The 25,025-nt window shown below is 41.8% G+C and overlaps 1 protein-coding gene across 1 annotated transcript in view; it reads right to left on the reverse strand.

The window, feature by feature from the left end:
• Positions 1 to 17,718, reverse strand: part of znrf1 (zinc and ring finger 1) — a 244,674-nt gene extending 226,956 nt beyond the window's left edge. The window contains exon 1 of the mRNA XM_080187130.1: positions 16,646 to 17,718. Coding sequence (XP_080043256.1) covers positions 16,646 to 17,099 — 454 coding nt within the window. The 5' untranslated portion in view covers positions 17,100 to 17,718. The remainder of the gene's footprint in view (positions 1 to 16,645) is intronic.
• Between the last annotated feature and the right edge of the window lie 7,307 nt (positions 17,719 to 25,025).

Below are 25,025 nucleotides of genomic sequence, written 5' to 3' on the forward strand. Positions count from 1 at the left end.
GTTATTAATTCTTCCCCTTACAAATTTAAACGCCTAAAATATCATATCCCCTCAATTTTACATCAAAACTCTTTTTTTTTTTAACTCTTTCATTGTATTTGCAAGACTGCATCCTTGTGAATCTATAACATACACACTCTGATGTGCCAACATCCTTTCTATGGAACACAAAACTGCATTCAGTAACCCAACCTTGGTCTTAGTTAAACGTCACAGCAGTTTACATTAAGTTCTGGCTCTTACAAAACTCAGGATTCCATGACTTTTCTCTATGGTCTTAGGAATGGGCTATTTGAGGAACTGAGTTAGAATTCCAGTTTGTTCTGCCATATACCACCTTATAAAAATGATTCACATTTTTAACAATTACTGGGGCTGACTGTTTATTGAAGAGCTGTACAAAGTAAATAACTGAAGGGTATGGATGCCTCTGTGTCCACATTATCTCCAACGATACTAACCTAGTCTCTCATCCTGTTAGCTTCAAAAACTCCAACCTCCATAAAACAAAACAGGAGTGTAGAAAATTGAGGTGTAATTTGATTGAAAGTTCTTAAATGTTAAGAAGGGTTCAATAGATTCTCCAATTCTACCCTATTTCCTCTAGTGGGGGTGAAACCACGAACAAGGGGCGATAAATTTGAAATCAGAGCTAAACAATTCAGGGGTACTTAAAAAAAAACGCAAGAACAGCAAAAGATTTGTAACTCTCCTGCATTTAAACCTGTAAATGCTGGGATAACAGAACGTTTCAAGTCTGGGATAGGCAGACATTTTTCAGGCAAGGTTATCAACAGGTATGGCACAAAGACAGGGAAAACAAAGAGTGGAGACCAGCGAAAACATAACTGAATGGCCTACTTCTGTTCCTGACAAAACAGTGTTTAAATAAAATAATTAGGAGCTTGAATGTTAAGGATCCAAATGTGAAATTAACATTCATCCTATCACGCACATCTATACATATGTTCTAATTCTCCCCATGATGCAATGATTACTGATTGTAATCAATGCTCAGGATCTCTTAAAAAAAAAATCAATGGTTCGATATAATGATCACCTTACGACAGAGGTTAGGGGTGATGTTGTCAACAGAAGTGCAACTTGACAATGATAAAGGAATCTTACAACTGATTTTCTTGGGTTTCAGACATCACTGTGGTCAGCTATGAAATGCACAAAATACAACGAGTGATGAACAATACCCATTGTGAATAGGTTTACAAAAATTATTCCATTCTTTACAAGTCAAGATTATTGAAATCTGTTTCTTTTTACCCCACAAACAGAAAAATATTGTACTAAACAAGCATTCCCTTAGAAACAACAGTACCAATCATGTACCAATTAAAACATCTGCAGCAGTCACAAGTACAACAACAATGACCAGTTATTTTCAATGTTGTGCTCTCAGTGTTTACAATCATAATCTATTACGCGGCTGTCTGACTTTGAACCAGATTTTCTGACTCCTCTTAATTTATATTAATTACTGCATTTATTTCCACATTGGAAATCATATGAATACAACACACAATGCACATAACATATACCCAATAATGCAGTCCAGGCACAACATACTTATAACATGGGTATTCTGGTATTACATACAACCCCTTCAGTCAAGTCCACCACTCAATAAGATCATGGTTAATCAAATTTGAATCTCAACTTCAGATTCCTGTCCCCCCACCCCCCAGGAGGTGAAAGTATATCTATTTCTGCCTTAAAGATTTCTAGAGATTCTGCCTCAACCATCTTTGAGGAAGAGGATTCCAAAATCTCTCAACGCTCAGAGAAATGTTCTTCCTCATCTGTCTTAAACAGGTGACTCTTATTTTTAAATAGTGATCAGATGTAGTGGGTAACCTGATTCACGTAAATCAACAAGTGTCCAATTTATAATATTTATACAGTAACTTACAAAGCTGGCCATAGCACTGTGGCTAATCTTATCACTCATGCTGTCTTGTCAGCCTCACAAATGGACACACACACATCTTGTCGCACACGGATGACAGAAGTTTTACCAAAAATGTTTGACCCAATGTTTTGAATGGAAAACTTCAGTGTGCAAAACTCTTATTTTATTGAGACAATTTCCTAAAACTAATCTGCAACATAGTTTCCACTTATTCCATGACAGTTTCACTACTGCCGAGCAATACATTTCTTAGAACTTCATTTCTCACTACATGCAACAAAAGCTTTGACTATTGGCAATGATTCCAAGGAACTGCAAAGCTTTGAAGCCGATGTGAAGCTGAGATCGAAACAAATATTAAAATCAGCAATCCCTTCCATTTAACTGTTGATATAATAGTAAATTGACAACCCGGCCAACATATAGTCATTAATGAAATTTGTTCAACAAATTATATGCAATTGGGGAAACAAATAGCACTTAATGTCAATGGCAAACTTCAAGCACATGTTATCTTAATATTAGTGCCCTTTAGGTACAGAAATATTCTGAGTTTACCTGGTCTGGATTATTTCTGACTCCAGACCAACAGCAACATGGTTGACTCTTAACTGCCCTCTGAAATGGCTTAGCAAACCATTCAAGTCATACTGAACTGCTACAAGTCTAAAAGAATGAATTCCCTTCCTAAACAGCACTGTGGGTGTGTCTACATCACATGGACTTCAGCAGTTCTAGGCAGCAAGCTCACCACCAACTTCCCTAGCCCAATTAGGGACTGGCAATGTACACTGGCCTAACTAGCAACATTCATATCACACAAACAAATAAGTTTAAAAATTGCAGTTAAGATACTGCTTTCCAGGAACTAATCTGGTTTTCAAGGGCAAGAGTTCTTACAAAAATGAATTGAGTGAACTATGTTAACAAAACGTATATATTTATATTCATGAAATAAATGATTCTTTTACTGAAAATAAGGCAGTAATTTAACTTCTTTCAGAAAAAAATGTAACTTTCATATGTTGAACTATTCCTAACTTAATTTAACAGCTTTCACTTGTTTCTATGCACAGTGGAGCTCCTACGATTTCTGCATAATTGCAAAATAAAAGATTATTTGCTTTGCAGACATATGGTTAAGTTCACTTTACTGGGTTCCATTTTTAGGATATAATCTAAAGTTCAACATTGTTCTGTCGTTCAACTACTAAATAATGTGCAATGGAAATTCAGTGAAAAGAACCATATACTGCAATCATCATGAAGTACTATATGCAGCATTCAAGGAACAGTACAATCATTTCCATACTGTCCAAACACTGCAATTGCTGAGGTATTGGTTTGCAATATTATGTAATGAAACATTTTGTTCAATGTTGCCAAAAACTATTCAGCATAATTTTTGGGGAAAAAAACAGCTGAGATAAGCACATACATAGTACATTCCCAGTAATGTGAAATTGCTTAATTCAAATTTGAGTATTGCTGAAAAGAAGCGACATGCTGTTGAAGCTTAGCATCTTTCATGATTCTGTTATGATGAGTCAAGATGAAAAACTTTGATGGCATATCTTTTTTTTCAGCACTAAAGATCTGTTCTAGCAAACGATTGGTTAGTTTGAATTCCAAGAGCTGAGCCATTTTCATACAAATTGCTTAATTCAAGTTAATTGAAAATAATAAATTATACCATATAGATGACTGAGTTATCATATCAGACCATAATGTATACTGGCAAGCAAAAACAGTGCAACTGCTCATTTCCTTAATCTTGTATTAAAGGAGCCAAATGACTAGTAATTTTATACCTTATCATCCTCTAGTACTATTTTTGATCTTAAATCCCAATAGCAAATGTCAACTATCCGCAACATCTTCCAATGCAAAAACTACTCACAGCAGAGCAGGTTTTGGTACTATTCAAACAAAATAACAATCTGATAGTACTACTATCCAAATGCACATTAACGGAAATCTGGAATAATGAGCAGCAGTTACTTTTTCTTTATTTCTAACATTTTTGTGCCATGGAAGTTTATAACTTAACTGTATACAGTACACACATTTTTACACTGGCATTCAAGAGATTGAACAGAATAAGGAAAACTGTCCAAATCAATGTCAATACATTGTTAATGCCACTATTTTCCCCGAGTATAAAGCTTACTTTTTTAAATAAAGCATTTCAATTTTAGTGCATGTAGTGACTATAATATTTAATACTGCTGAAACACTAGGTTGTTGCAAGTATTCTTCCATTCCCTGATTAATTTTTAAAAGGCAAAAGCAGAATGCTTTAATGCTAGCAATTACAATTATGGCAAATGATCAAGCTTTTCTTTAAATTGTTAAGTCATTTATAAATTTAACCTTTTCAATCTCAACACAATCAGTGGTTGTGCACTGTATTGACATCAATATTCCTGACTCGCGGAATGGACAGAATTAAGGAACGAGAAAGGAAAATCAGCAATGTTCCCATTGCTCTGGTGCTACCTGCTGAAAAACTGAAAAGGACATTCTGCAAAAATCAGGAAAGAGTTGGCAACCACGTTCCCTTGTTCAGGGAATATAGTTTACCCACTGGTGTGCCATTAGAACATAAGAACATAAGAAATAGGAACAGGAGTAGGCCATCTAACCCTTCGAGCCTGCTCCACCATTCAATAAGATCATGGCTGATCTGAAGTGGATCAGTTCCACTTTCCTGCTTTCTCCCCATAACCCTTAATTCCCTTGTCTGTCAAAAACCTATCTATCCGTGACTTAAATGTATTTAGCGAGGTAGCTTCCACCACTTCAACTGGCAGAGAATTCCAGAGGTTCACCACCCTTTGAGTGAAGAAGTTCCTCCTCAACTCCGTTCTAAAACGTCCCCCCCTTATCTTGAGGCTGTGCCCTCTAGTCCTGCTATCCTTTCTAAGCGGGAAGAATCTCTCTACCTCTGCCCTATGTATCCCTTTCATTATCTTATACGTCTCTGTAAGAACCCCCCCCATCCTTCTAAACTCCAACGAGTACAGACCCAGTCTATTCAGTCTCTCTTCATAGTCCAACTCCTCATCTCTGGTATCAGCCGAGTGAACCTCCTCTGCACTCCCTCCAAGGCCAAAATATCCTTGCGCAAGTGCAGCGACCAAAACTGCACACAGTACTCCAGCTGCAGCCTCACCAGGGCCCTGTACAGTTGCAGCAAGACCTCCCTGCTTTTATATTCTATCCCCCTTGCTATAAAGGCCAGCATTCCATTTGCCTTCTTGATCACCTGCTGCACCTCCAGACAGGGTTTTAGCGACTCGTGCACAAGGACCCCCAGGTCCCTCTGCACTGTTGCATGCTGCAGCTTTGCCCCCTTTAAATAGTAATCCCTCCTACTATTATTTCTGCCAAAGTGGATAACCTCACACTTGCTAACATTGTACTCCATCTGCCAGGTCCTCGCCCACTCGCTCAGCCTATCCAGATCCCTCTGCAGACATTCCACACCCTCCGCACAATTTGCTTTTTCACTCATCTTCATGTCATCAGCAAATTTCGTCACCCTATACTCAGCCCCCTCCTCCAGATCATCTATATAAATGGTAAATAGCTGAGGCCCCAGCACCAATCCCTGCGGCACTCCACTAGTCACCAACCGCCAATCAGAATAGCACCCATTGATACCAACTCTCTGCCTCCTATTAGACAACCAATCCTCTATCCACGCTAACACCTTATCCCCAACTCCATGCACCCTAACCTTCTGAAGCAACCTTTTGCGAGGCACCTTACCAAACGCCTTTTGAAAATCGAGAAACACCACATCCACCGGCTCCCCACTGTCTACCGCACTAGTCACATCCTCATAGAAATTCAATAAATTCGTCAAACACGACTTCCCCTTAACAAATCCGTGCTGCGTCTGCTTGATCAAACCATTCCTTTCCAGGTGCCTCGCTATTTCTTCTTTGATGACGGATTCAAGCAGTCTTCCAACTACAGACGTTAAACTAACCGGCCTATAATTCCCTGCCTTTTGTCTGCTACCTTTTTCAAACAGCAGTGTAACTTGGCCATTTTCCAATCTTCCGACACTTCCCCGGAATCCAGCGAATTTTGGTAAATAATCACTAAGGCATCCACTATCACCTCTGCCATTTCCTTCAGAACCCTGGGATGCATTCCATCCGGTCCTGGGGACTTGTCCACCATCAGTTCCGTTAGTCTATCAAGCACTACTTCTCTAGTGACAGTAATCGCATTCAGGCCCTCAACTCCTACCATTCTTCTATCTTTAATATCCGGCAAACTATTTGCGTTGTCCTCTGTGAAGACCGAGGCAAAAAACTTATTTAAGGCCTCCGCCATTTCCTCATCTCCCACCACTAAATCCCCTCTCTCATCCTCTAAGGGTCCAACATTCACTCTAGCCAGCCTTCTCTTCTTTACATATTTGTAAAAACTCTTACTGTCCTTTTTTATATTTAGTGCTAGTTTAGCTTCATAGTCTATCCTTCCTTTATCAACTTCTTAGTCATTCTTTGTTGATTTTCAAACCTTTCCCAATCTTCTAATCGCCCACTACTTCTGGTTACTCTGAACGCATCAGCTTTTAATTTAATACTGTCCTTTATTTCCTTTGATAACCACAGCTGGTTATCCCTTCTCCTACATTCCTTCTTTACCATCGGAATATATTTCTGCTGAGCACTGAAAAAGATCTCCTTAAAGATCCTCCACTGTTCCTCAGCTGTCCTACCAACCAATCTGCGCCCCCAATCTACATTTGCCAATTCATCTCTCATCCTATCGAACTCCCCTCTGTTCAAACAGAGGACACAGGTTCAGGACCCTATTTTCTCACCCTCCATCTGCATCAAAAACTCAACCATACAATGATCGCTCGTCCCAAGAGGATCCCTCATAATAAGATCTCTAATTCTTCCTGCCTCGTTACATAACACCAGATCTAAGATAGCTTGCTCCCTCGTCGGTTCCGTCACACACTGTTCAAGGAAACTATCCTGACAGTATTCCAAGAACTCTTCCTCAAGCCCACCGCATCCGACTTGGGTCAACCAATCAACATGCATATTGAAATCCCCCATAATTATCGCTGCTCCATTTCTGCACGCATCATTTATTTGCTTATTTATAGCCCGCCTTACCTCTAAGTTATTAATTGGGGGCCTATAGACCACACCCACCAGCGTCTTCCTCCCCTTACTGTTCCTAGAGCCAAAGAGGCCCCAGGAAAACAGCAGAAACACTACTTGGGATACAATGGAGTGTGGCAGATGCTATATTCTGACAGCAATCAATGCCCTTGAGGAAAAGCAGGATAATTGAAAAAAAAGGGTAAATCAGGAAAAATAATTGGTCACGTTCAATGCTATCATTGTCCAAATACCAATCCAAGTTGTAACAATTTATATGAACACGCATACTGTGCATACTTTAGAATAATGAATATGGTAGAGAAATGGGTTTAAAGCCTTTAGATGCACTGCAAAGATCTCGAGCCCAATTATTCTGCAGTTTCTACTTTGCAGATTATTCAGGTGAGAAGACTTTGGATTCATTTCCAACACTTCAGTCAAGCCCCAGGGGGACTTGAATCAATGCCCTAGAAACAGTGCACTTTAATAACTTCTTTCAGTGCGAGCCGAAATTTCTATTTGGATGACTCAATGGTACTGCCAATATAACAACTTTTTTCAAAAATGTCAGGAAGGAATTTCAGCTGGGAATTGGTGCATCACCAGAAAAACTTGATGCTAACCATGACAAAAATTTATATTTGTGTAAATTTCAGGAGCTAAGAAAAATAACAGAATTGGAAGCTGAAAACTACAACTAAGATGATGTATTGAAATATAGGGGGTACTGCAACCTATAAATTCTAATTTTAACCCACTTAGAGATTTTTAACATGATAAGTGAAACCCATTACACAAGGACACTGGAGATTTAAAACATCATTATTGTAACCTGATTTTTTTTTAATTAGATAGCAACTAAAAATTAACATTTGGCATTCCTCCTTTTGCAATCAAAACTCAGTTTAATGTAAAGAAATGGTAATTTGTGGCCAGCAATGAGATGTGACAAATATTTCCATACTAATGAGGCTAATTGACTCTTTATTAATTATTGGTAAGTATCACTTTTTAAGGAAATAATAATGTTATGAAATGGTATATTCTCTGATAACGTCACATCTTAAAATATATTTTGTTTTAGTAACACAAATATAGTACAAAACTAAATGAAAATCAAGAACCACAAAAATTAAAATCCAATGCTATAATTAAAACTCACAACAGTTCCAGTATTCTACAAAAATCCAGATGGAAGGCTCAAATTTATAAAGAGAAGCAGTTATAAGGCACAAAGATTTGATTTATTGCCATATGTATTGGTATACAATGAAAAATATTGTTTCTTGTGTGCTACACCGACAAAGCATACCATAATTTGGGAAAGAAAGGCGAGAATGCAGAATGTGTTACAATCATAGCTGGGTATATAGAGAAAACTCAACTTAATGCGAGGTCGGTCCATTCAAGTCTGATGGCAGCAGGGAAGAAGCTGTTCTCGAGTTGGCTGGTACATGTTCTCAGACATTTGTATCTTTTTCCCCAAAGGAAGAAAGTGGAAGAGAGGTGCATGGGGTCCTTGATTATGCTGGCTGCTTTTCCAAGCCAGCAGGAAGTGTAGACAGTGTCAATGGATAGGAGGCTGGTTTGAGTGGTGGACTGGGCTTCATTCACAACCCTTTGTAGTTTATCGCAGTCTTGGACAGAACAGGAGCTTTACCAAACTGTGGTACAACCAGAAAGAATGCTTTCTACAGTGCATCTGTAAAAGTTGGAGAGAGTTGCAGAGGACATGCCAAATTTCCTTAGTTTCCTAAGAAAGTAGTCATTGATGGGCTTTCTTAACTATAGCATCCGCATGGAGGGACCAGGAAGGTTGATAGTGATTTGGACACCTAAAAACTTAAAGCTCTTAGCCATTTCTACTTTGTCCCCATTAATGTAGTAAGAAGTCTCACAATACCAAGCTAAAGTCCAACAGGTTTATTTGTAGCAAACGCCACTAGCTTTGGGAACTGGCTGTTCCTTCAGGTAGGTGGGACTTCTGATCACAAACAGGGCATATAAAGACAAACTCAATTTACATGAATAATGATTGGAACGTGAGTCTTTACAGCTAATCAAGTCCTAAAGATACAGACAATGTGAGTGGAGAGAGTATTAAGCACAGGTTAAAAAGATGCTTATTGTTTCCAGACAGGAAAGTTAGTGAGATTTTGCAAGTCCAAGCAAGTTGTTACAGATAGTGTGACATGAACCCAAAATCCCAGTTGAGGCCGTCCTCATGTGTGCGGAACTTGGCTATCAGTCTCTGCTCAGCGACTCTGCGCTGTCGTGTGTCGTGAAGGCTGCTTTGGAAAACACTTACCCAAAGATCAGAAGCCAAATGCCCATGACCGCTGAAGTGTTCCCCAACAGGAAGAGAACACTCTTGCCTGGTAATTGTCAAGCGGTGTTCATTTAGCCACTGTCATAGCGTCTGCATGTTCTGCCCAATGTACCATGCCTCGGGACATCCTTTCCTGCAGCTTATCAGGTAGACAACGTTGGCCGAGTTGCAAGAGTATGTACCTGGTATATGGTGCTCTCATGTGAGATGAACGCATTCGTATCGATGATCCAGCATGTCTTGCAGAGGTTGCTGTGGTTTTGTTGGTCACTGTTCTCCTGAAGGGTGGGTAGTTTGCTGCGGACAATTGTCTGTTTGAGGTTGTGCGGTTGTTTGAAGGCAAGAAATGGGGGTGTGGGGATGGCCTTGGCGAGATGTTCCGTCTTCATCAATGACATGTTGAAGGCTCTGGAGAAGATGTTGTAGCCTCTCCGCTCTGGGGAAGTACTGGACAATGAAGGGTATTCTGCCCACTGTGTCCCATGTTTGTCTTCTGAGGAGGTCGGTGCGGTTTTTGGCGGTGGCGCATCAGAACTGTTGATCGATGAGTCGAGCGTCAGATCCTGTTCTTGAGGGCATCTTTCAGCGTCTGGAGGTGTCTGTTGCGATCCTCCTCATCTGAGCAGATCCTGTGTATGCAGAGGGCTTGTCCATAGGGGATGACTTCTTTAATGAGTTTCAAGTGGAAGCTGGATGCGCCACTTCTCACTTGGACTTTAACCTGGTGTTGAGAGACTTCTTACTGCGTCTACCCCTGTCCAACGCCGGCATCTCCACATCATGACTCGCATTGATGTATACAGGGGCATGTCCTCCATTATGTTTTGTAAAGTCAATGGCTATGTCTTTCATTTTGTTGACATTGAGGGAGAGTTTATTGTCATCACACCAGTTCACCAGATTCTCTATCTCTTTCCTGTAACCAATCTCATCATTGTTTATGATCCAATCCACTACAGTGGTGTCATCAGCAAACTTGAAAATCAAGTTGGAAGAAAATTTGACCACACAGTCATATGGCCACAGTTGTACACACACAAGGAATATTGTAAGGGGCTGAGGACACAGCCTTGTGGGTCACTGGTGTTGAGGATGATTGTGGAGGTGTTGTGGTGGCCTACCCTTACCGATTGCGGTCTGTGGGTTACAAAGTTCAGGATTCAGGGAGGAGCCCAGCTCCAGGCCACAAAGTTTTGAGATGACTTTCATAGGAATAATGGTGTTGAAGGCTGAGCTGTAGTCAATAAACAGGAATCTGACACCAGTGTCTTTGTTATCTAGGTGTTCCAGGGTTGACTGTAGAGCCAGGGAGATAGCATCTGCTGTGGACCTATTGCGGTGATAGGTGAACTATAGTGGATGCAGGCAATCTAGGGGGCCGGAATCGATCTGTGCTATGATTAACGTTTTGAAGCTCTTCATATTGATGGATGTCAGAGCCAGCGGACAATAGTTTTTAAGGCACATTGTCTTTCTTTTCTTTGGTACCAGGATGTTGGTCGTCTTCTTGAAGCACGTAGTGACCTCAGATTGTTGCAAAGAGATGAAGATATTTGCAAATACTCCAATCAACTGGTTTGCGCAGGATCTGAGCGTGCGTCCAGGTACCCCATCTGGGCCAGTCGCTTTCCGTGGCTGACTTTTGAGAAGGCTGCTCTGACATCTCCAATGGTGACCTCGGATACAAGTTGGTCCAAGGCTTCCAGGGTGGTCTTGCGGATCTCTTGCTCAAAATGGGCATAGAATGCATTGAGCTCATCGGGGAGGGCTGCACTGATGATGGCGATTTTACATGCCTACATCCTGCAGTTTATGTTGTGTAGACCTGGCCATAGTTTAGACCCTCTGCAGTTTTAAATTTACATTCCTCGCCAGTTGTTCAGGCATTGCTCTACAAAATTCAGCACCATTCTTCAAGGACTATTCTGCCATTTAAACATGATAAGCTGTTAAAAACTATGATGGTTTCTTCCTGTACTCCTTTACATTGAATTTCATGCTCAAGATTATAACTTGCATAATTTTTTAGTCACATAATGGTCATCTGTAACATGATTGGTCTAACAGTGCAGTGATGATGGGTTGTTTTTGCAGTGAGCTGCTTATTTTCCATGTCAAAATATTGACATCCAATGCATCCTGAAATGTCATATTAAGAATGACTATTAATAGTTCCACACAATTAATAAAGTATCAAGGTCATTTAGGTTCGATAAATTTTATTCTGCCTCAAATTGCTGTAACCTTGAATTAATTCAGACCAGACACAATTAAAACACACTTCAACCCATAGAGCACCCTTTTTATAATATTAAGGACTAATACTGACAAAACATTTGCTTAAAAGAAATGTTCTACTCGTCAGAGTGGTCATTTCCTGTAACTACAGGGTATTTCCAAATTTACAAATCTAAATGTAAAGCTAAGAACCATAAAGGTCGAAAAGAGTATCAAAGATGACAAAGTGAATCAGGAAGGAGTAATTAACAATTCATATTTACAGCGTTTTTAAAAATGGTTAAAGCATTGCACTTCAGTTTACAAAGGCATATTTCGGCAAGATGTGTTAAGTTTAAATTTCATAATTCAAACAACTCCAGATGGGAAAAAAAATGAGGTAGGTAATAAATTCAATAGTTTTGGGGTTCTGCAAACAAACGTGGTCATTTCAACACAAGGAGGAGGAGGAGGAATGTGTAAGACAGTTGTAGCAAACGCAAAACAGAAACTAAAAAAGGAACATTACAGTCCATCAGAGCATTCAAAAAGATGACAGAACATGCTTGCAAAAGAGGGAAAGATAGTGCATGAAAGGCCAAAGAAAAAGACTACAGTTGAGAGGGTCAATGTCTAGATATCAAGCCTTTCTCTGCTAGGATTAAGTGATATTAGAATAGCCTTCCCAGCTACGTCACTGCTCAGCTTGTGAACCAATTATAGGTTTCATCAAGAGTTTGGTTCTTGGTAAGACGACGAATGGGCTGTTGTGAAAGAGGGAACTGAGTTTCATGAACACAGCTTTGGTAAAAGAGGCCAGTAAATTTCCTTTGAGATCATAGGGACAGTACGTCCATGCATATCAATCATGGAATCAAAGCTATGAGGTGGGAGCTGTTGGTTCAACTGACAAATAGTGGAAAGTTTTTTCAAAAATAAAAGCTCAGTTAGTCTGCAGAGTGTCATATGGCTGAAGCTCTATTTGGCCTGAGACAAATTTTCCACTGTTCCCTATAATCCAAACAGTGCATGCTACATTGCTCAGACCATCATATATCAGCTGGTAGCAATTTACTTTTCACATCATGTTAACTAATTTGGCAAGTCAATTGGGGCAGTTATTTTTTTCATTAGAATGGAGCTTCGCTAGAGGCAAACTCCACTCTGCAACTTAAGTCGCATTTGCAATTATTATCCTTAAAAAAACTCCATTGCAGCTTTGTTCTTTCCAGGATTTCACCAGTGTCTTTAATAGTTCTGTCTGTACCCTTTCCAATAGTTTACAGCTCTAAAACCCTCCAACCAAATTAAAAACAGCATTCAATAATTGTCTCAAACTGTTCTTTTATTTAAAAATAACAAAGTATTTGGGATATTCACTACTCCATCACGGTTGTCGGAATGTTACTGCTACATTAAAGCATTTTTAATGTATTTCTAACACTTATTTGATTTTTCTCCAGATGAAGTACATGTGGCTAAAAGGTTTAAGAGCTAGAACAAGCAAACTTATCCCAATAACCCTGAACTAAGCAACCAGTCTAGTTTCCATTTAACTTCATACTGCTTTAATAAGTGACGGACACTTTGAGCTAACCATCAAGTTTGACACTGAACCTAATGAAGCTGATAGCTGCATTCCAATTACACTTCTACATTACCAACTACATTTCTACATTACAATTGGTGACTACATTTCAAAAGTACTTCATTGACTATAAAATGCTATGAGTGGACATGAAAAGCACAATCTAAAAGAAAGACTTCCTTTCTTTCAACTCCTTTGAAGCTGTATAAATACAATGGCAAATCAAATTAGTAACACTAACCTTCACAACTCTGCATAAATTATATCTTACCTGATTTATTTGTGTTACTATATTTCTTTCCAGTGTGCCAAGCCACACACTATTCTTTGATCGTGAGCAGACCTCACTTCAAGGCCATTACAAATAGTCAGAATATACTCATCAGTAACTTCCTGATTTTGCATTTCAGTTTAGCCTTCCTCAGAATGAGGTAATAACTAATGTCCACCTCCCACCAGACCCAGCAAGAGCATAGCTGACTTTGTGCAACACAATGATTTATCTGGTGCCCTATCATTCAATGCGCACCACTTGATCAGGCTCTACATTAACCACTGACAATATGCAGATCTCAACTCTGAATGCTAAATGCGAGTTAGCTTGCTTTGCTATAGATGACCAAGCTATGCAAAAACGTCACAAGTTTTGTTAGTTAACATACAACAATTCAGACAATGTTGCTTTACATACAAATGTAATAATTTTTAAAAAATGCTGTCCTCATTTTTTTCAAGATTATTTCCTGATCAATACCAATAGCACTGCCAGAAAAAAACAAATATTGGCTAACAATTATTCCAAAAGGGTGAGATAATTTCTCAATTACCTCCCCACAGGGCAAAACTATGAAATATTGCACTGATCCAAAGACCTATGAAACACTATCTAAATCACTTTTCCAACATCAAAGCCAACTTTTTCTCCAGCTTAATGTTGGAATAAATAAAGTCAATCTTTTCAGCTGCCTTTGTGCCTGATCTTGACTCATTCAGCATCCCTACATTCCACCTCAACTTCAGAAGGTGCAGAACCATGATATACTGTTTGACTCGGGCACAGCTTCCACACCCACGTGCATTCTATTGCCAAGACCACCTTCTTCCATCGTTGTCATATTACTCAACTCCATCCTTAATTGAAACAGAGAGCATCATCTCACAGTCCAATGTCACTAACATTCAGCACCCCATCTCAATTTTGTGCAAGTTACACCTCATCCAATCACAAGCACACACTCTTGTCACCAACAAGTCCACTAACACTATCACGCTCTACAAAGTTTCAATGGCATCCTATCCTCCAAGAAGTTATAATTACTCATTTTCAATTTCATCTGTAATTGACTTTTGTCAACCTGTTTTAAGTGATCTCATCCATGCTTCCATATCGCCTCAAAGCTTTGACCTGTCCTTTACATTAAACACCAATGCCTCCTCAAGCCATGAGGAGTTCTACAGAGATACACTGATGTTCCTAAGAGATGCTGCATATTGGAAGTCAAATGGCTTTTACTGACATACATGTCAAAATATGGTCCCAACGAAGCTGGATCATGCTGCAACATCATATGATATGCAGCAATGTTTATTATCACACAATGTATTACCCCTAAAGTCAAACGGAATTACCATTTTACTGGCAAGTGGAAGGTTTATTCTACAGCCTACTTCCTGTTAGAACACAACAATGGGGCCAATAAATATGGTGAAGGGAAAATGTTCCTTCTTACACAAAGACGAAGGGTTTTTTTTCAATGTTAATCCAATCAGTTTTTGGGGTACTTGCAACTTTTAGAATTTATCCTATTGTTTAAGAATGGTATTTGATGATTTTCCTGTGGATTTCAACCTACTGACAATGCTGATTATTCATTCAAGACTTTGAACATTCACAAGTTTTGCTGTTACAAGTGGCAAAAACCAAGGGGTAAAGAGATCCATACTGCAAGAAGACATACTCCTAAAACGCAACTCGAAAAAAAACTGATGGAATGAAGGACAGAAGTAGCCATTGTTACACCTATCCATGCATAAATAAAAATCATACTTTATTAAATCAAGATACTGTAGCTTTAATGAGCAACAAGTCTTCAACTGGAATTGGGGGGAAGAAGCTTAAAACAAAGGGAAATCAAAAATTCTTGTGGGGTCAAAGTAAAAGAGAATAAGCTCTTTTAAATGGAGCAAGTTGGTTCTTAAGTAACAGCAATAATGAATAACAATAGTGTTGTCAGAAACACAATAATTAAAAGATAGCATTGGTAGCCCTATCAATAAGAGTGATAATCAGTGCACGATGGTGATGAATGAAGATGAACGATGTTACCCAGTGAGGGGGGAGCACTGGTACAACCATACTGGCCTCCTCTGTTTCGAAGTTAATCATTCCATAGCGCCAACAATAACATTTACGATGACATTGGGAATTGTTAGCGCAACAGTATTATGATATACTTAGTGGTACAAATGTTGTAACCAATGCTATTCATAAGAGCAAGATGATGATCATTACAATTGCTGATTGTCTTAAATTCTTAAAATATTTATGGCATTTATGACAACTGATAATAAACCAATAAGTTTATGATTGCTACCATAAATTACTAATGAATTGGTAATCGATGCCAAAAGATTTTTGGTAAGCAAGTGGTAAAAGCAATTATGACACAGTTGAAATAGGCATTTTGTTTGCACACTTTGGTGGGAAATTTCTAATGATATTACTAATGACAATTAGACAAGAATGACTAGAAATTAATTAGCATTAGGGACATTAACATGATTAAGTGGGGCAGATTATTAATGCAAGGAATTTATTGATTATGCTAATTGACAGCCTGGATGGGCAGCGGCAGCCCAAGTGGGCAGTGTGGACAGGTGGGCAGCAGCAGGCCCGGGCGGGCGGCGGTGTGGACGGGCGGGCGGCGGCGGCCCGGGCGGGCGGCGGCGTGGACGGGCGGGCGGCGGCGTGGACGGGCGGGCGGCGGCGTGGACGGGCGGGCGGCGGCGTGGACGGGCGGGCGGCGGCGTGGACGGGCGGGCGGCGGCGTGGACGGGCGGGCGGCGGCGTGGACGGGCGGGCGGCGGCGTGGACGGGCGGGCGGCGGCGTGGACGGGCGGGCGGCGGCGGCCCGGGCGGGCGGCGGCGTGGGCGGGCGGGCGGCAGCCTGGGCGGGCAGCGGCGTGGACAGGCGGGCAGCGGCAGCCTGGGCGGGCAGCGGCGTGGACAGGTGGGCAGCGGCGTGGACAGGTGGGCAGCGGCGTGGACAGGTGGGCAGCGGCGTGGACAGGTGGGCAGCGGCGTGGACAGGTGGGCAGCGGCGTGGACAGGTGGGCAGCGGCGTGGACAGGTGGGCAGCGGCGTGGACAGGTGGGCAGCGGCGTGGACAGGTGGGCAGCGGCGTGGACAGGTGGGCAGCGCTGTTACTGGGTAGATTTGCACTCACCGCTGTGTGTGTTGAACCAGCGAGGCGCCAGGTGAAGCGGCAGAGAGTCGGACAGTGAAGCCGCCCTGGATCCCAGGTAGAGCTGCAGCTCCCGGGCGCCGGGCCCTCCTCCTCCCGTCTCCTGGTAACCGTTACCGGCCGAGTCAGGCCCCCCGCCGCCGCCGCCGGGACCTCCCGCGTTTCCCCCACCGCCGTGCTCAGCTCCATCGGCCGCCCTGCCGCCTCCTCCTCCCGCCGCAGGCCGACCTCCTGCTCCGTACAGCCCGAAAGGATGAGGCGGCTCCATGCCGGCCACACTGCTGACCGAGCGAGTCCTGAGCCCCATGGCCGGGCCTCCGCCGCCGCCGCCGGCTCGGTAATGGCCGTAATGAGCCGTGTGGACGGCGCTGTCGTCGCTGGAGACGCCGGGGAAAGCGGTCCTGGAGCGGCCCGCCGAGCTCTGCTTCCCTCCCATCGGCAGCGGAGAAAAGCCCGGGCCCGGCCGGGCGGAAGGGCCACTCGGGCCGAGGCCGCTTCAAGCGGAGACGGGGAGCTGGCTGGAGCCGCAGAGGAGCTCCGGGCGAGGCCGCCCCCCACCCGGGGTCCGGGTCTCTCTCTCTCTCTCTGCCTCCCCCTCAGTGGAGCGCTGCTGCTCCGGCCATTCACCCTCAGTATGAGCGGGAGGCCAGCGGCTCTCCTCTCTAACTAACCCAGGCACTGTCCCACTGCCATGGTGCCCGCCATCCTGGGGCTGCTGTGTCCCTCACTCACTCACTCACTCGCTCGCTGCCTCCTCACGATCGCACCCTCACTCACCCAGCTCCCGTTAGCCAGGTGCGCACAAAGCGCATGAGCAGCAGCTGCAAACAAAGCCCCAGCCCAGAGCCCTCCGTCACTGTCTCAACACCTCACTCAGTCTCTCAATATCTCACTCAGTGTCTCTCTTTCTCTCTCAATATCTCAATGTGTGTCTCCTTTCTCTCACTCAATATCTCAATGTGTGTCTCTCTCAATATCTCACTCAATGTGTGTCTCCTTTCTCTCACTCAATATCTCACTCAGTGTCTCTTTCTCTCTCAATATTTCAATGTGTGTCTCTCTCAATATCTCAATGTGTGTCTCTTTCAATATCTCACGCAATGTGTGTGTCTTTCCCAATATCTCACTCAGTGTCTGACTCTCTCAACACCTCAATCAGTCTCTCTCTCTATATCTATATCTCACTGTGTGTGTGTGTCTCTCTGAATAGCTCACTCAGTGTCTGTCTTTCTCTCAAATCTCACTCAGTGTGTCTTCTCTCAATACCTCACTCAGTGTCTCTCTCTCAACATCTCACTCAGTGTCAGTCTCTCTCTCTCAACATCTCACTGTTTCTCTCTCTCAACATCTCACTTAGTGTGTCTTTCTCTCTCAATACGTCACTTAGTGTCTGTCCCTCTCTCAACATCTCACTCAGTGTGTCTGTCCCTCTCTCAAACTTCACTGTGTGTCTCTCTCTGCTTCAAAAACTCACTCGTGTCTCCCTCTCTCAAAATCTCACTCAGTGTGTCTGTCTCTCTCTCTCTCAATATCTCACTGTGTCTGTCTCTCTCTCTCAATATCTCACTGTGTCTGTCTCTCTCTCTCAATATCTCACTGTCTGTCTCTCTCTCAATATCTCACTCAGTATGTCCCCTTCTCTCTCTCAATACCTTAATCAGTGTGTCTGTCTCTCTCAATATCTCACTCAGTGTGTCTGTCTCTCAACATCTATGTGTGTGTGTGTCTCTCTCTCTCTCAACACCTCACTTAGTGTGTCTGTCTCACTCAGTGATCTGCCTTTCTCTCTCAATACCTCACTCAGTGTGTGTGTCTCTCTCTTAACACCTCACTCAGTGTATCTCTCTGTGACTGTCTCTCACTCACTGTCTCAATATCTTACTGAGTGTGTCTGTCTCTCTCAATATCTCACTCTGTGTCTCTCTCACTGGCCGTCTCAATGACTCTCTCACTCACTCACTGTCTCAATGACTCACTCTGTCTCTGCTTGTCACTCACTCACTGCCTCAATTAGTGTCTCCCACTCTCACTCACTCAGTCTCAGTATCTCATTCAGTTGTCTCTCTTTCTCAATATCTCACTCACTGTCTCAATATCTCACTGTCTCAATGTCTCACCCTGTCTCTCAATGCCTCACTCACTCAGTGTCTGTCACTCCCACTCTGTCTCACTAACTCAATATCCGTCTCTTTCTTACTGTCTCACTCACTCACTGTCTGTCTGCCTCTGTCTCTCTCACTCTGTCTCACTAACTCAATATCTGTCTCTTTCTTACTGTCTCACTCATAGTCACTGTCTGTCAGCCTCATTGTCTCCCTCACTCACTGTCTCACTCATTCTCCATCTGTTTCCCTCCCTGACTTACTCACTGTCTCCCTCCGTCCTCACTTGCTGTCTGTCTCACTCCCTCTCTCTGTCTGTCTCCCTCACTCTGTCTGTCTGTCAGTCACTCTCTATTTTAATTAAAGCAGGATGCGTCATGAGGAAGCGACATTATTTTTCTCTCACTAGTTTCTCTTTTTGTGTAATTTTCCCGCCCCTTTTTTCTACTGTTCATAACTGGGTTTTCAGGTATTTCCCAACACCGGTTATAGAATATTTGAAACCAAGTTTTGTTTTAGTTTGGGTGTCAGTCTTTCTCTCTCTCTCTCAAATTGCTTCCTTATTGCAATCTCAAGGCTAGACAACAATGGATTGAGTTCTGTCTCACACACCAACAAAGTTCTGTTCTATCCAAAGTTAAAACATCTTTATTTCCAGAAGGGTTTTTTTTCTTAGTGTTTCTTGTGTATGTGACACTCTATTGTGCAAAGCAAAAATAGATAAAGCAAAGCAAAACATAAAAGCAAATTACAGCGGACGCTGGAATCTGAAACAAAAACACGTTTTGTCTTGTATATTTCACATATTGCTGGCTACTGGTTTCTTGATTCTCTTTTGTCCATTGCAGTCAGTTTCTTGTTTTCTTGACAGAACATGTTGAAACTGTACCAATCATTCAGGCTACACGGAACCACAGGATAACCGCTTCTTTTGGCTTTGGGGTGAATTAGGTGGTGAGCAATGCTGACGGATGGCTCATTCTTGGCTGTACTTCTGGCAGTCTGGAGTTATAATGCAGAATGTTTCCCCGAACTAAGGAAGGGTCCGTAATGAGGGCCGCTGTGGCAATACTCAGGACATATTCCTGGAAGCTTGATCCTGTTATTACTAACTTTGCAAATGCTATTGCATAAAGATTGTGTCTCTGTGGTTGAATGTCTCGACGAGCGCCTGTCACAAGAGATTGACTAAGCCAGGATACCGGCTGTGAATTCAGTCACAATACACAGGCTCGGTACTTCTCAACCGAATTGCTAACAGAAGTACCAGGATATTTATCTTGCATTCGAGGAGAGGGATAATGTGTAATCGGTAGGACTGTAATTCTAGATGGGCTTGGGGAACCTAAGAATTCTCAATCTAGCTCTGGTTAGCACAATTGGTTTCCATCAACTGCCCGCCACACCAACCCCACCGGCTGCACACAAAAGCCTCACTTGCTCCCAACAAGCCATCCTCCACAATCTGTGCAGGTAAGATTTGCCAAACAGGAGACTTGTCACCAGAACTACCGTAATCCTAAAAATGAGCTGAATTCGTAGAGAGAATTTAAACGCACGGGATACATCAATGTATGCCTCAAGCGGGAGTAAAGGGACAGTCCATTCCAAAGAAAAGAATCCTTCCCAGGCTGAATGCTAGACAATGGATTAAATGAGATCATTATATTGGATTGTTACAAAACAAATCTCAAAATACTGGATTCCCCACTGTACATAAATCAATCAAAAGACATCTCTCACATTCCCTTTCGCCTGGTTGACTTCAATGTTTACAATATACCCCTAAAGAGAGGAAGTCATTTACAGTAATCTGATTACGGGGAGCCCTCAATTATGGAAAATATCCTAATTAATTTACCATGAGACCAAGTTGGAGAAATTCCTGCCTACTTGTGAGAATCTACATGCTAATTTTCTCTTTGCTAAAGAAGCTAATTAGAAACTAATCACCCGGTGCAAAGCAAACCATTTCTGTTTCTTTTAAAATCTAATAACGCAACTAAATAAAGCAGGAGAAACAAAACCCAAAAAGTTGAAAATGTACAACAGACCAGTCAGCAAATGTGTGGAGCAAGAACTAGGCCATTGCTTTGGGCAGGGCCTTGCAGAACTCGAGAAGGGGGTCAGCCCCCGCTGCTCTCTGCACAAGCTGGCTGACCAGTATATTTCCAGGATTTATACGTGTCCCATTTTGACTCTTCTTGACGGGGAGGGGGTGGTGGCATTTGTGTTCAGCTGCAGGAAATCAAACTTTGGAATGTAACTTTTGATGGAAAAATGATAGCGTTGGCACTCAAACTGGTGATAGGATGGGAATTAGCTAAATGGAAAATACAACTTTTTTTTGCATTGAACAGGTTTTCAATCAATGAGTAAATTTGTTCCCAGTTCAGTCTCTGTACTTGAATTTGTTGCATTCTCCGTTTTATCACGTCACCAGCAACATTCAGTTAGCCGACCTCTGGATGTGGCAATGCCCCTGACAGAGTGAAATATTGTTCTGACAGATAAATGTGACTGGATACAGAATGCACCAGTCATCTTCACGTTAAACCTCTTCTAAAAAGATAAATGCAAACATTAATCAGCAGTTCGGCAATGTCAACCTTGCAATGATTTCTGACATCTGAATATGGCACGTAGAATAGCAGCACCGGTAAATAGGAATAATAGAGTGGATGGGTAGAGAATGACAATGGCAATTTTTACTATGCAAACATCAGAATGCAGATAATATGACAGATTAGGTCAAAATGAATAATTAACAGATTAAACGACAGGGTCACAGAGATACAAAACCTTTTGAGAAATCAAAAGTATGAGATAGGCAAGGATGGCCTGGGGAACATGGAAGTTAAAAAAGGGAACTTCAGACATGGAATAAGAGCCAAAAAGGGACACTGAATGCATGGGCAGAGGTGAGTCTGGAGACAGGAAACTGAGAACAGATCGCAATGACAGCATCATAATTATCCAGTACATACTTGAACAACAACTGGAACTTATCCTATCATTTCTATATGTTCAGTGACAGCACCCCCCCCCCACCCCCCGCTTAGTCCGAATTTACTGTTGTATTTTCATACAGGTTCTAGAAAGTGTTCTATCAGTTTATAAACTATTGTACTGTTAAGTATTATTTTATATTTACAGTTAATTATTGCCTTCATTGGCAATCAGAGACTCGTTGCCGTCTTAAGTAAAAAGAACCATAGCACACCTCCTCTATATTGTTCCTGAATTATCTAATTATGTAGGAATTCCCCCCACAAAAAAAACTGGCATCGTTTCTCACCTACTGAACCAATTTGAAAACAAGATAAAGACGGAAGATTATCTCAGGAGCAGGAGTTCTGAACTCTTCCAGGAAAAAATGCGATCAGCCCACCTAAAATCTCGTAATGCCTAATGGCTGGTGGCCAGCAACACACCTCAGGATTAATGGAGTTGGCGGCATTACCTAATGACTAGCGCCAAATAGGGTGCTGAAGTCACTCAGAGGGTGGAGAGGAAGGTAGCCACTGGCAGTTATTGCATCACACATCACAGAGAATTAATAAAAAGTTTAAAAAAAGACAAAATTAAACGTTATAATAGAATTTGAAAAATAAAAGATTGAAAATGCAAAGACATGCAGCAAAATGTTTCTAGTTACAGAAACAAGGACAGATACTGTTGGGAGAAAGACTGAAAGAGGATAGGGTTGCTGGCTTGTGCTGCCTGGTTACGTTAATACTGTTAATGTGACAAGTATCCATTTTCATGAATAAAAACTCGTATAACCGACAAAGTTAGAAGCTTTATTCAATTGAATCATTTTGTAGGTCAAAGCACTACAGTTGATTATCTGGGATGGAGGAGTAGCATGTTGCCCCGGTTTGAGTGAATGATTTGACTCACGGATTGTTTTAAAGTTTTGCCCTAAGGATTATCTTCCGTAGGGCGGGGTTCCAACAGAGCAGGGTTCTTGATAAGCAAGGAATGTACCAGTGGGTTTCCAAAGGGATGTGAGAGGTCCAATAGCAGTACCTCTCCACATCACTAGGGACAGCCTTGGGAAGTGGCAGTCATGCAGTGAGGTATCAGAGCCTAAGGACATAGGGATGAGGGGGCTCCAGGAACATTGGTAAGACACACACTGGAAGATCAATAGTCTGTAGTTACCAGTTGACAGTTGGCATTGGAGCCTTTTCATTTTAAAAATATCGATAAAAATTTATAATGGAATAAGTTGACACTCAATGTGACACAGAAAACAAGGTTTTGTAGACAGAAAATGCAGGTGTGAGATTACTAATACAAATAGATTAGTGAACCCCCTTTGCTGCTGCTTATAGAAGTTAGATAATGCACTGTTTTATAAAGACAGGAAAACTGTACCATGGAAAATATTGGCATGGTAGCACAGTGGTTAGTATTACTACCTCACAGTGTTAGGAACCTGAGTTCAATTCCCGTCTGTGTAGAGTTTGCATTGGTTTCCTCTGGGTGTTCTGTTTTCCTCTCACAGTCCAAAGATAAGCAGTTTAGGGGGATTGGCCATGGTAAATACGTGGGCTTATGGAGATAGGTGAGTCTTTGAAAGGTGCTCTTTCGGACAGTCAGCGCAGACTTGATGGACTGAATGGCCTTTTTCTGCACTGTAGGTATTCTATGGTTTAATTTAATTATTCTGCATGCTTGATATGAATGACAAGTTCACCTGGAGACCAGCTTGCAGATCAGAATGCTAGCTGTGTTTGATTGCAGGCCAATTAATATTATGAAGATAATATCCAACAGGTTAGTTTTCAGAGGGTGTGCTGAAATAAATGTTCAGATTTTTATCACCTGTAAGGAGAAAGACAAAGTTACACAAGGTGAAATGGAAATTATCCTAATTGTAAGAATCGTTGTTCTATCAATTACACCTTTCCTACATGTATAACTAAGCAGGAGATGTTCAGGGCTGCATAGCACAGCTGGATGGACAGCTAACATGTGGTTCAGAATAACACTAACACCATGGGATTTGATCCTTGTCCAGCTGCGATATACTTGGGGCTTGCCTCTTCATCCATTTCCATAGTAAAAATCACAGCATGAACTGTGATTTGGTGACCCTCTAAATAATCGAGGATGCTACCTGAAGAGAAAGGAGTTGCTCAGTGTGCTCAAGTCTGTTTTGAATGCATTCAAACTTGGTTGATTAGAGAAAAAAGACACATATTTTTCCCCCCATCAGTGCGTGGCAGCATTGTTTCAGGTGAGAGTACATATGTTCCTTTGCTTGTCAGATGACCACACAATGTGACCCTGAGATAGCTGAATATGAATTGCTATAGAGACTACCCTCCATGGAAAACTGGCAGTTTTCAGGGAATGCTGCAGTGAGCTTGGGCTCTCAATACCTCACTTTCACAAAAACAAAATGGGAAAGAACTGTAATCCTAATCCTATGTGTCTACCAAGTTCTTCTAATCCCTTTTTTTTAACCAATCCAACTTCAAACACATCTGTTTTTAACTGCCCTCTGTTTTAATCAATAGCTCTGGCGGTACAATCCACAGCCTTCGTCCCTTAATTAATACCTGTCTGCATTTGTAATATTAAGTCAATTACAATCTGATCAAGATTATGCCCAAAGACACCTGAAGGACAGCTCCTACTACAAAGAAAGAACAAACGTATAATTTAAACTGCACCTTTCACAGTCACAAGACATACTGAAGCCCTTTGTAGCCAATGATGTATGTTTGAAATGCTGTCCCTGCTGTAATAGAGTGTGAGATCTTGCTGTGCACTATCAGCAATGCAACAGTTTATCTTAACAATGCAAGTTGGGGGATAAATGTTGGCCAAGTCACCAGGAGAGTTGACTGGTATTCTTTGCCTAATGCCAAGTGTTGTTTTACATTGACAGAGCTTTGGTTTAATAACCTTAGACTATCCAGCGTACCCTCAGGGCTATAGCAAAGTTTTAGTGTTAGAGCACGTGTCTGATCTCTGACTCAGGTTGGAGGCTAACACAGAGCCCTGAGCAAATGTGCACATTTTAGACCTCATTGTCATTTTCTACCTTTTGCCTGGGGATAAGCCAGGAAATTAAATGCAGATTTAGATTAAAGGAGTTCCAGTAATCATCGCTCATATTGATAGATCTGGACACCTAATAGCATCAGAGGTCAACATTTCCATGGAATATAGACCATCAGCAGCTTGCAAATAGAACTCCCACTCACCTGACGAAGGAGCAGCACTCTGAAAACTAGTGGCTT

Source organism: Carcharhinus amblyrhynchos, chromosome 4 (genome assembly GCF_965287045.1).
Source record: "Carcharhinus amblyrhynchos chromosome 4, sCarAmb.v2.hapA, whole genome shotgun sequence".
NCBI lineage: Eukaryota > Metazoa > Chordata > Chondrichthyes > Carcharhiniformes > Carcharhinidae > Carcharhinus > Carcharhinus amblyrhynchos.